The sequence below is a fragment of the Amia ocellicauda genome, chromosome 6, assembly GCF_036373705.1.
Source record: "Amia ocellicauda isolate fAmiCal2 chromosome 6, fAmiCal2.hap1, whole genome shotgun sequence".
Lineage (NCBI taxonomy): Eukaryota > Metazoa > Chordata > Actinopteri > Amiiformes > Amiidae > Amia > Amia ocellicauda.
Window position 1 is genome coordinate 47,881,909 of NC_089855.1, and position 11,853 is coordinate 47,893,761.

An 11,853-nucleotide genomic window follows, 5' to 3' on the forward strand; every position below is an offset into this window, starting at 1 on the left:
AATTTACTATGATGTATGTTACTTTTATTTATTGAAATGTACTTAATTATACTCACTGCTTAATTAGTATTTATTATTTGTATTACTACTTATGATCTATTATTCATGTATATTGTTGCACTCTTGCGAAATAACCAGTCAAGGGTGGATTCAAGGAAGCTGTATTTTAACAATTAAAAGCTGCAGCTGCAATCTGTAAGGAATAGAGAGCATGAACAAGAGCAGCGTACCTTAAGCCCGGCTCAGTTTCAGGAACAGAGTGTGCGCTGCTCTCTGCCTGGGTTTTTTATATCAGACACAACAAAGTAACAAACTGGGGTCACTGACACGGAAGGGAGCACTCAGACAGGAAGGGGAAAAACACAAACTCTGCCAGCCTAGGGCTCAAGTTGAAGAGTCTCTTTTGCCAGTTTGTTACAATATTATTAATTCATCTTTTGTTCTAGTGATGTTTAATATCTATATATTTTGTTAACACATTTATAGAAAATAAAGTAATCCTGTTTATACATCATATCATACATGCTTTGGCAATACAAACGTGTCATGCCAATGAAGCTTACTTTGAATTGAATTTGAGACAGAGGTGGAAGGCGAAGGAGAGGGGATAGGGAGATGAGGTGGGGGGGTGCAGTATCAATTCACAACCTGATGTCTTTGTGTCCCTCTCCTCTGACTCTCTGTAGGTGGGGAAGCAGATGTCTGGGTTCTACAGCACCGTCTACCTGCAGTACGTGAACAAGAACGGGGACGCCAGCATGGCCATCACCCTCAAGATCTTCCACAATGCGGTAGGGTGTCCTTAACGAGCCCCGTCCCTGTCTTAACGAGCCCTTACCCTGCCTTAATGAGTCCTTAACTTTACCAGGTAAAACATCATCCAGTGAATCTTCTTCTACTTTGCCTGAACCACCAGTTTCTTGAAAGGAAATGTCCAGAACATCCTGTTGATTTTTTTGTTCAAGTCTTTACAGATGTCAGTCATTTATGAACTACCAATAGCTGTTCAGAAAGGCTTAAAGTGGGCGAACCCTCTCACCATATCACAGTTCATGTTTGACACAATTTTAACAGATCTCTCCCTCCCTCCCTCTCTCTCTCTCTCTCTCTCTCTCTCTCTCTCTCTCTCAGATGGGGTGCTGTGGTGTGGCGGGGGGGGTGCTGGAGCCCTTTGTCCAGGAGACCTGCCCAGACCTGCCCTGGCGGCATTGATCACACTTCTCTCTCTGGAGACGACCATGGTCTCACTTTCTCTGTCTGAAAACTACCTCCCTCTGTCTCTGTCTCTCCGTCTCTCTCTCTGTCTGTCTCTCTCTGTCTCTGTCTGTCTCTCTCTCTCCATCTCTCTGTCTGTCTCTCTCTGTCTCTGTCTCTCTCTGTCTCTCTCTCTCTCTCTCTCTCTCTCTCTCTCTCTCTCTCTCTCTCTCTCTCTCTCTCTCTCTCTCTCTCTCTCTCTCTCTCTCTCTCTCTCTCTCTCTCTCTCTCTCTCTCTCTCTCTCTCCCTCAGATGGGGTGCTGTGGTGTGGCGGGGGGGGTGCTGGAGCCCTTTGTCCAGGAGACCTGCCCAGAGGCCAGCTTCTTTAAGAAGTTTGGTATCCCTGTGAGTCTCTCTCTGTCTATTTTCAGTTTTAATTTAAGAAGCTTTATTGGCATGACAAACAAATTGCTGTTGCCAAAGCAATTGAACATGCATACATGTATGGAAAATAATGAAAATAATAAACACAATGCCTTATAAAATCTATTAAAATACAGGAAAAAAGAAAAGGACAATATAAATGATATTTTATGCATAGAAAAAAAATAAGGAAGAGAGATAGTAATCTTACGATAGATAAACAATTCACTTTTCATTTTTTGTTTTCTCTCTCTCTCTCTGTGTCTCAGTGCACCATTAGTTGAGTGTGTGTATTAACCTCTCCCTCTCTCCTCTCAGCCCTGCCCTCCGGTCATTGAGAGTTTCTTCCAGGACAAGGCACCCCTGGTGATGGGCTGGTTCCTTGGCATCGCTGCACTCATGGTGAGAGAGAGGGAGGGAGGAGAGGGGAAGTAGGGAGAATGTGTGTGTCACTCTTTCTTGCACTCTTTCACTCTCTCCTACCTGCTCTCCTCCCCACCTCTCTCCCACTCTCCTCCTCCACTCCCATTACCACTACTGCTGGTATTATTATTATTATTATTTATTTATTAGCAGACACCCTTATCCAGGGTGACTTACAAAATATAACTGCAATATAAAGTTCAAAAATACAGTATTATTACCCCCCGCTGTCTGTCAGGCTCAGTGCTGTGACTGATTGTTTATTAACCTTTCTTTCTTTCTCTCAAATTCAAGACCCTCTATTGACATGACCAGTGAAAGTGTTGACAAAGCAGTGATGATGGCTGTCAAAAACAATACACCCAAATAACGACAATATAGTGATATTATCTCTTTTTCCCCCCCATCTCTCTCTAGGTGTGTGTCTATTAACCCCTCTCTCTCTAGGTGTGTGCGCTGTTGTGTATGGGGTGTGAGTGTGGGTCTGGCTGTATTAACCTCTCCCTCTCAACAGCTGTGCACTCTGTGTGTGTGTGTGTGTATTAATCCCTCTCCCTCTCCCCCCAGGTGTGTGCTGTGGTGTGCAGTTCAGTCCTGGCCTCTGTGATCAAGAAAGGTCGGGACACCCCACCTCCCACTCCAATGTCTAAAGAGACTCCTCTTCTCAGCCCTCCCCCGTCCTAAACACCGGTACATACTATATTTGTTCAACCTTGTCTGCTCTGTGTGCATGCCTGCCTGCCTCTCGCTCTCTTCCTCTATTTTGTGGAGCACCTATGGGAGCCCCTGACCATGAGACAGCTGTGTCAGAGTTCAGCTCCAATCTGCAGCACAGTACATTAGCAGAGAGCCTTGATCCCCCCAAAACAATCCTCCCCTCTAGGTACCAATTTAAGGGATCCATTAACCAATCAAGGGAGGCCAATTTAACCAATTAAATGGGGAAGCTGCCTGTAAGATATTCTATGGTACAGCATGAGCTCATCACACATGGAGATCGTGGTATAGAGGTGTTCAGTTGTTTAAGGATTGGCTGAAAACCAAGCTTTACAAAATCCTCTTACAAGTGGTGACTCATACGGGGAAAGACGGGTATAAGTCACAGGCTGCTCTAAGAATATTGATGTGCATGCATTAGACAGACAGAACAGACAGTACCCGCTGTAAACGCGACTTTTGAATTAAAAAGACGACCCTTGTGTAACGCTGTCGTCGGCATGCTCAGGATTGTATAAACTATCATTGACCTTAGGAATGTGTTTTATTGTGAATTCAGCTCTAGGGAGGTAAACCACATAAGGTGTGGGAGAGTAATTTAAGCGTCACCTTTTGTAAACAGACAGTTATGGAACATCTTCGATGAATCAAGACTGAATTAAACAAGTGTTATGCCTCCGCTCATTGTGATTGTTCTGAGGTGGTGATTCGTGTGGGTGGAGTTCTAGATGCACTGCAGCTGACAATCGATCCTTTGAGGGCTGAGCCTGCGTGGATGAAAAAGTTACATGTGCTCCACCTGTCTCAGAGCTCTTGGACTAAGAGAGCTCCCTCAAATGATGCCTAGACAATGTTTACAATGTTTGCAGTATTTTGCTCTTCTTGGAGAGTGCTTTTTTTGGTCGTAACATAAACGACAGCACTTTCACTATCTACTTCATTGCTACATTTAGAGTCCTGTTTACATAAGCTATCACAGGAGAAAGTTAAAAAGAAACCACTGAAATGATCTGCTCTTTGTGGGCTGGCTTGTGCGTTAACATCTTAAATCATTCTATAGAACTGGAACACAAAAATTGAAAATGAAGTGAAGAGAAGTCTGCGCTGCTTTTACAAAATGCAGAGATGAAAATTCAAATGCAGACAGTGTGCAATAATGCTGTTATCGCAACTGCTGCCTGTTTTGACAGAACAGTGCAAATCTGAGGAGGCTTTGAGGAACAAGAATTGCTTTCTACAAAAAAATCTAAATGATTGCCAAGCAGCCCTCAGACGCACTGCAACCAGTGTTTCTCTGAGTAGTCGTACACGATGCTAACAATTAGTCAAAAACTTAAATGCCTGTGCAGTGAAACACCTGTTGCAATCAAGCAGCACAGCCCCCCTCACTTATAAAATCTGGAAAGTATAGGGAGGGGGAGCGATGCTGACAATACACTCAGTGCTGTTGAACCTCAGACAACTAAGCGTCTGACTAAGGATTTGGGTCCAATTACTCTAGAAACAGACAAGAGGAATTAATTATTACACACTCTCTATGGGTTTCTGGATAACACAGTAGACATATGATGAACAGTTTAAGAAATCCCTTTCACAAAGATTATACCGTGATTTGAAAGCAATTTTGGGCATCTCAATTGATGTGACCCACGATTGACCAGATTTGTTCCCTAAAATTTGCAGAGCACAGGTTTTGATGAAAGAAGGGGCTTGGAAATCTATTCAAATTGATAACAAAGAGAAGGGAAGCCCATGAAAAGTTTAGGGTCCTCATGCTTTGTTCAACACAGCACCTGAGTATGGGCATAGTCCCACTCATGACCCTAAGTGGGAACAAAAACAAAACTCTGGTTTGAAGTGCAATGTAGAAATGGACACGCTGCAAACCAAGCCAATACTACACAGAATTTGAACATACAAGCAGACACCCCGAGGGGTGGCACCTGCCTTAACCCCTCCCTCATCCGATGAGCAAAAGGCAGCACCAACTCCTCGTCTGTTTCCCCAGATAGAGTTACAAAGCCTGCACAAAGTGCAGCAACTGCGCAGTGATCCCAGATGGAAAGCAGCCCCTGCGCAACAGGCAGCTCTACCAGGATGGATGGAACAGGCCGGCCTTAAGAGCTGTTGCTGACGGAGGCCCATAGCAATGCCACTCTACTGTCCCGTGTCCCAGCTGACAGTAAGGTGTTCACAGTGCTGGACATTTCCAATGCATTTTGGAGTGTTCCACTTGCTCAAGATTGCCAATACAAATTTGCTTTCACTTTTGACACTCCACAATACACATGGACTCGCCAAAACACAAGGCTATAGTATAATTCTCAGACCATTTTTGAAAGCAGATGGCTGAGGCTATAAAAGGTTTTTCCAGACCTGTGTGCCTTGTCCAGTACATGAATGATCTACTGCTTACTACAACTACAGAGGAAGAATATGTTCAGCTCTTTGATACTTTTAAGCTTCATTTGCCAAGCAGGTTTGAAAATCAATATGTGATGTTACTGGATCTGTAATTATTAAACCTGATTTGTGAATTATTAGCAGGGGGCCCCCAACTGTTACATTAGTCCAGTAGTGTGGCTTCGATCGACCGCCTTCCCTGCCATCGCACTCTGAATCATCAGAAGAGGGGTTGGGTTAATAGGGCTTTTCCTTGATTGGGCTGATCTGCCCCCACGTTTGGGCTGGGCCATTCTGCCCTCAATGTGGGGTATAAACACCACGGATCAAGTGACCATTGCCTCAGTTTTAGCCTGAAGGTAGTCAGCATTTCTCTCATAGCACAGGGTTGCTAGGGGAAGGGTTCCCTCATCCCCTCTGTCAAGATTACACTGCATTCTGATTGGATGGGGGACAGGGAGATCGCAGCATGCAGGCTGGTGCCACCTTGCCAGAGACCATGTGATCACTGCAAACGAGGTGTCATTAGGTCACACCAGCAGCGGAGAGAATTGGTTTGGAATGCAGGTCACTGTATCAAACCCCCACAATGCTCAAGAGTCTGAACCACCTCCAATCTGAGGGTTTGAGAGGAGACCGATTTGCACATAGTGCAGAATAGAGACAGAGGCTTACAGATTGCAAAGTTTGAAGTCACTATTCTTCTTTATACAAACACATACATCTCCACTTCCTAAAATATTGCCTTTTGCCCTTTGTTATATAAACCAATCACTGTCACAGTTGCAGACGTGTAGGCTTTACTTGATCACCATCCCTTGGATCATTACACAACCACATCCCTAGATGTATAAATAGGAAAGACACATTGACTATATCCAGGCTATGAAATGTAGACTGCACTTAGGTAGTTGCATTTATTGGATGTTGGTACTTAGCATGAGATACAATAGTCATCATGGAAAGATTACTGCCTCCCATAAAATTCAACATCCCATCTTGAGTCTCTATATTGATCACAAAGCTAAACCATCACAGGTTACTTACACATTCATGACAAAGCAATACTTATGACACGTTTGTGGACGGGTTAAATTTGTATATTCCCTCCCCAATGTTGAGGACTGCTGCCATTCCAGTCACAACACCATTATTAACCAGCAGATGTCATCAAGGAGAGCATGCATCAAGCACTGTGAAGCAATTGTACAAGGGGGAAAAATAAAAATAAAACTGGTTTTAAAGTAGACCCACCCTGGGGTCACAGCAGTGATGGATACAGGCAGAGACACCAGGAGCAGAGTTTCAAGCTTTTATTTAGTACATTTTCAGATCTCAGACAAGACCCCTGGCTGACCTGCAGAGAGAGAAGCACAGCCCATTAGACTGGACACTACAGTCCCACACCATGGGCACAGTACTGCACTGCACAAACTAGGAGGCCATGGGGTTTTAAACTGTACCTCTGACACAGATGCTATTGAGGTGGGGTGCCCACAGGCATGAGGAAGGGGCCCTGGTGCACTGCGATGTCCCCCGGCAGCAGCTTGGAGCCTGGCACAGCTATTCTCGATCCTACACACAAAGCACAGCGGCGGACAGTTACTGCACGGACAGGAGATGCCAGCCCCATTAACTGCATGGACTAGTTCCGCAGCCTGTCCACCAGAGGGCAGGCCAAGGCCACATCCAGACCCAGATCATTCTTTTAATAAAGTAACACACACAATCAGGGTGGAGACTCACGCTGGGGGTTGAAGCACTTGGCGTCACAGCTCTTCATGCTGGGGGAGCACACCTCTGTGGAGCACATGATGTACATCTGGGAGGGAGGGGGGGAAAGGGGGTTAATGCACAGCACACACACTGGCCTGTACAGTGAGTGTTTGCCCCAGAGACACCGGGTCAGTCCAGCTCCTGTGTCGGGTCAAACCCCACCTGTTCCTGCAGGTAGGCTCCCGTGTCGGGGTTGATGAACTGGAAGGTCTCCACTTTGAAGCGCTTGTAGAACTGAGGCCGGTCCCAGGCCTGGGCCAGAGGCTGCACCGCGGAGGGGTCCAGGTCATTGGGACAGCTGGACAGCAGGGGAGGGCGGGGGGCAGGTCAGTACTGGGCAGGTCCAGGTTCAGCAAGCGACGAGTACTGGGTTGTGTGTAGGAGTACGGAACAAACTCACCCGTCATACAGCAGGACCCAGGCTGCCTGCGCAGAGGGGGGGTAGGCCAGGCAGTAGTGCACCAGCAGCACCAGGCTGGGCTCGGGGGGGGCCACCAAGTGCACCTCCATGTACAGGGGGCTCTTCAGGCTGAGGCGCAGGGGCAGGGCTGACTGGGGGTAGTAGGCACTGTAACTGCAGTCTGTCAGGGGGGGGGGGGGGAGGAAGCAGAGATGGAAGAGCCCAGTTTAATATTGCCCCCCCTCAAATATAAAAATCAGTAACTGAAGGCCAGTGTGCCAGCAGAGACCAAACACTTCCCCCCCCCCCCCCCCCCAACTAACGAACCTGGAGCAGCACCTGAAATGCAGCCCAGAGGCTCAGCCTGCAGTGGGAATCAATGTTTTAGGAGTCCAACATTCTGCACAGCTGCCTTTTAAAATGTCAAGAGTTTAAGTGCGGGTCTCCCAATTACTGTAGCTCAACCTCAGTCACCAGAGTAGTGAGCAAAATCAGTCTGGTGGTTTAACCCTTAAGAGAAGCTGGGGGGTGGTCCAGAACCAGGATGTATGCGTCGATTAGCTTAATTACAAAAGTTGGAGTTCTGCATCAAGGTGCATTACTGAACTTCTATAATGCCTGTGTAACCTTGGCAGACCCCATATCCAGGGGGACAAATACTGCACCTGTGGCCACCCGGAGCTGGACGCGCAGGCTGCCAGTGGCAACGGCCTTGGGGGGGGGCAGGTCTTTGACCAGGAAGGCAGCGGAGGAGAGGGAGCCATGGTGATGAGAGCATTGCACCTCTGAGCTGAGAGGGGAAGGGGTGAACACTGGAGTCAGTACAGACTGCAAGGGGGACGGGGAGAGATTGGGGTAGAAGTTCACACCCCTGAGCCACAATAATGTCCAGCAGCAGTCCGTCTTACCTGTAGGGCTGGTCTCTGCTGATGAGGCCATAGCGGGCCCGGGAGGTGACCAGCGTCTTGCTGCGCACACTCAGGGAGTAGGTCCTAGTCTGGCCGGACAACTGGAGGGACAATTTAGGGTCAGTCAAAGTGTGCACAAAGATCGGCTTCAAACCGAGCCATCATTAGTCCGGTTCCAACAAACTGGTCAACCTGACAGTCCTCAACCTCTAGCCCAGCACATCCGCATCCCCCCCCCCCCCCAATCCAACCCCACCCCAGGACCCCGGCTCACCGTGACATTGGCTCCGCAGTCCTTCATGTTGATGTGAAACAGGGCGAAGGATGACGTGACCTTGGCAGGTGAGCAGCCCCTGGGTCCAGCCACCAGCGAGCGGGGGTCCACTGCAGGGACCACATCGTCCCACCGAACCAGGAACACAGCTCGTCCGTCCCTCGTACACGCTGAGGGAGAGCACGCATGGATCAACTGCAGCTTCTTGTACAGCAGCCCCACCCATTACAGCCCCCCCAGCCCTGAACCCCCTGCCCCTCCAAACTGCTCACTCTCCAGGGGGAAGTAGCAGCCTCCGGTGGTTCGGTCCACACAGCAACGGCGGGTCAGGCAGTGGGTCGGGGAGATGTCCGGCCCCCCACAGGGCAGTTGCAGGGCAACACTGATGTTACAGCCTGTCGGGGTTGGGGAGGAGGTTGAGCACCATTCAGTCACCATTCCTTAAACTCGGTGCCCTCCACCCCACAAAAAAAAAAAAAAAAAAAAAAGAAGCAGCCTCATACTATGAGTGCCTTTTAGTGGGGAAGGGGTCATATACAGCAGGCATACGCATATTGGAGAGATTTCTACTCTACTCACCCTTCACTGGGGGGTCAGGCGAGGACTCCGGGAGGACAACCACAGGGCAGCGTTCTGTGGGCAGGCTGCCAGCCCCCACGGGGGGGACGGAGTCAGGGAAGGGGGGCTTGAACTGGGAGGCCAGGGATTTCTTGGGCAGCCAGGGTCTTTGAGCTCTGTGGGTGGGTTGGTGCTTAGGGCGGGCCGGGCGAGAGGGCCCCCTTCTCCCACCCCTCCTCTCCTCTCTCATTCCCTGGGAAGGGTGCTGCTGCAGCTTGGGACGTCTCTCCATGACCTTTGCTGCCCCCAGCTTCCTGCCCTCCCCCTCCATGCTCTCTGGCACCGGCTCCAGGGCAGGGTAATAGGCTGGATTAGCCTCACCCACACCATCCCTCCAATGGGAAACATCCAGAGAAGAGTCCGACACCAGCTGGGAGCCGCCCTCACTCGGCCTCATCACCCCGCCAGCTACCCCACTTGCCTTGCTGTGCGCCACCTCCTCGCTCACTTCTCCACTGGGCTGGACTGCCATATACCCCCTTGCCCTCTCACTACCTCCATCCTTTTCAACCTCTGCCTCTCTGAGCTGGGATACATACATCACTCCATCCATACTCTGGGGCTCAGGCAGGATTCGGGGAGGTGCGGGACGGTGGTGGAGGCTGCTGGGAGTGGAGGCGAGAGTCACAGCCGGGCCAGTGGCATTGTGGTCATCCCCCTGGCCAGGGAGACTAGGATTGATGATCAGGGTGATGTTTGGGGTGGAGATTGCCTCCTCCCTTAAACTCTCCTCTACCTCCACCATCCAGTGCTCCCTCTCCAATGGCATGGTTTCCATTTCAACCAGTTTTTCATAGGTGGGCATTTCCCGGGAGATTATGGGGGGTGGGCCGAGCTCTGGCTGCTGCTCAAACTCCGGCTTCAGTGGAGTGGAGGTGGGGAGGATGGTGGGATTGTGGTTGGGGGTGCTGGGAACAAGGGATGGGGATACAGGAGGAGTGGAGGCAGCAGCAAGGGTCAGCATGTGGGTGGTGTCCCTTTGGGGGGGCCAATGATCAATGGCATCTGGGCCGTTGCTGGGGCTGATGGGGGGAGCCAGAGTGAGGGTGGCTGAATTCAGTAGTTTCTTAGCGCACTTCTTCCCAGATCGCCTGCGAAGACTGGCCACCAGCCCCGCCGCTTGCATCTTCTCCGCAGACTCCCCCGATGCCTCCATGCCTCCCTTCTCCTCAGAGATGTCCAGCGGGGCACTGACCCCGGACAGGGCCGGAGCAGCAGTGGGCAGGACCGGGGTCAGCGCTGCCGGAGCCTCGTCGCCTTGGAAGCTGGCAGCATCATCCCAATAGTAGCTGTAGTCCAGGTCGTCTTCTGCGCCGCGGCTGCGGAGAGACGGCTCATCCCGCAGCAGCGCCTCGGCCCCGGGCACCCCCGAGGACGGCAAGAGGGCGTCCAGCTCGTAGTCACTGACCAGCTCTGCGTCGCCCAAGAGCAGGCCGGGCTCAGCCACTGCGCCTCCCCCCTCCTCAGGGAGTCTAGTCATCCGTCCCCCCACCGCCGTCCCCTGTGCCTCCGCCGGCGGAGTGGCCTCCCCGACATCGCGGTCCTCTGGATGGTCGTACTCGTAGTCGTCGGGGTACTCGTCTCCCTCCCACGGCCGCAGCGCCTCCCGCTCCTCGGCTGTCGTGGATTCGGGCGAGACCCCCGCCGCCCCCCGGCCTCTCCCAGGCGTCGCGGGCCGCCCTGCGCCGCCAGGGGGGAAGTTTGTCGCCGAATCCGCCTCTAAAGCCGCGGCGCTGCTGCTCCGGCCCCGCAGAGGAGGGGGTGAGGCGGGGAGAGACCGCGGGAAGGACGGAGAAAACACGCCCCTCGCGTCCTCCTGGTAGCCGGTCCTCTCCGCCCGCGGCGGCTCTCCTGCCCCTCTCCCCGCTCCCTCTGCCGGGAGGGAGTTGTCCGGCAGCGGGAGGCCGCGGGCTGTCCCGGGGTCCAGGCGGGAGAGCAGGCACAGCAGACACGGCCACAGCCACACTCGAGAGCGGGGCTCCACCATCTCGGCCGCAGCAACCCGCCCCGACACTGTACTAAACCAATGGTAACCAACAATAGTAGCTCTCGCTTTTTTTTGTGGTTTCCTCCTTCTTCTCCCGCCTACGCTAAATAACCAAGAGGTACTACTGTTGCTTATAGAAGACCAGTGTCCCCAGCCGTGTATTTATAGCTCCGGTGTGTCTTTCTTATTTAATGAGTTAATTGGATAATTGGCCCGCGTCGCAGAACAGCGCTGTCCTCGGCGCGACAGACGCGTCACATGCCCGGGACAAGCAGGGCGCTAATGTAGCCACGGTGGTGATTATTATTAAGTAGTAGTGTTTGTCTGAAGGTTAGTATTAGTATTAGTACTGTAGATTTATTAGTAGTACTGTATTATTATCATTATTATGAGTAGTGTAATATTAGTAATATTATTATTATTAGTAGTAGTAGTAGTAGTAGTAGTAGTAGTAGTAGTAGTAGTGTAGTATTGGTATTAGTAGTAGTATTAGTAGTAGTATGCGCCCATTCCCTTGGCCCTTGACTGTGACTTAACATCTTGTCTGCACTGATCAGCTTTTACAATCCAGGATGTAAGACCCCACACATTGTTTGCTGTATATCTCATATACACTTGTGTAAATTGGAATTTGTAAAATGTATTACGCCTTGAATTGCACTGTATTATTGCACTTTGTATTGCTCTTATGTTTTGTAAGTCGCCCTGGACAATGGCGTCTGCTAAGAA

At 50.5% G+C, this 11,853-nt stretch overlaps 2 protein-coding genes across 2 annotated transcripts; one reads left to right on the top strand and one right to left on the bottom strand.

Annotated features, from left to right (window-relative positions):
* The first annotated feature begins 671 nt into the window (after window positions 1–671).
* On the top strand, window positions 672–2,725 carry LOC136751903 (CD9 antigen-like). Its single transcript, XM_066707654.1, has 4 exons — window positions 672–791; window positions 1,508–1,600; window positions 1,937–2,020; window positions 2,609–2,725. The coding sequence occupies exons 1-4, from the start codon at window positions 699–701 to the stop codon at window positions 2,723–2,725; spliced, it is 387 nt and encodes a 128-aa protein (XP_066563751.1). The 5' UTR covers window positions 672–698.
* Window positions 2,726–6,459: 3,734 nt separating this feature from the next.
* Window positions 6,460–11,517, bottom strand: LOC136751627 (uncharacterized). The gene is made up of 10 exons (XM_066707384.1): window positions 9,099–11,517; window positions 8,792–8,914; window positions 8,520–8,689; window positions 8,246–8,346; window positions 8,003–8,127; window positions 7,338–7,518; window positions 7,100–7,235; window positions 6,908–6,983; window positions 6,625–6,736; window positions 6,460–6,518 (listed from the first exon to the last, which is right to left on the bottom strand). The coding sequence occupies exons 1-9, from the start codon at window positions 11,122–11,124 to the stop codon at window positions 6,639–6,641; spliced, it is 3,036 nt and encodes a 1,011-aa protein (XP_066563481.1). The 5' UTR covers window positions 11,125–11,517; the 3' UTR covers window positions 6,460–6,518; window positions 6,625–6,638.
* Between the last annotated feature and the right edge of the window lie 336 nt (window positions 11,518–11,853).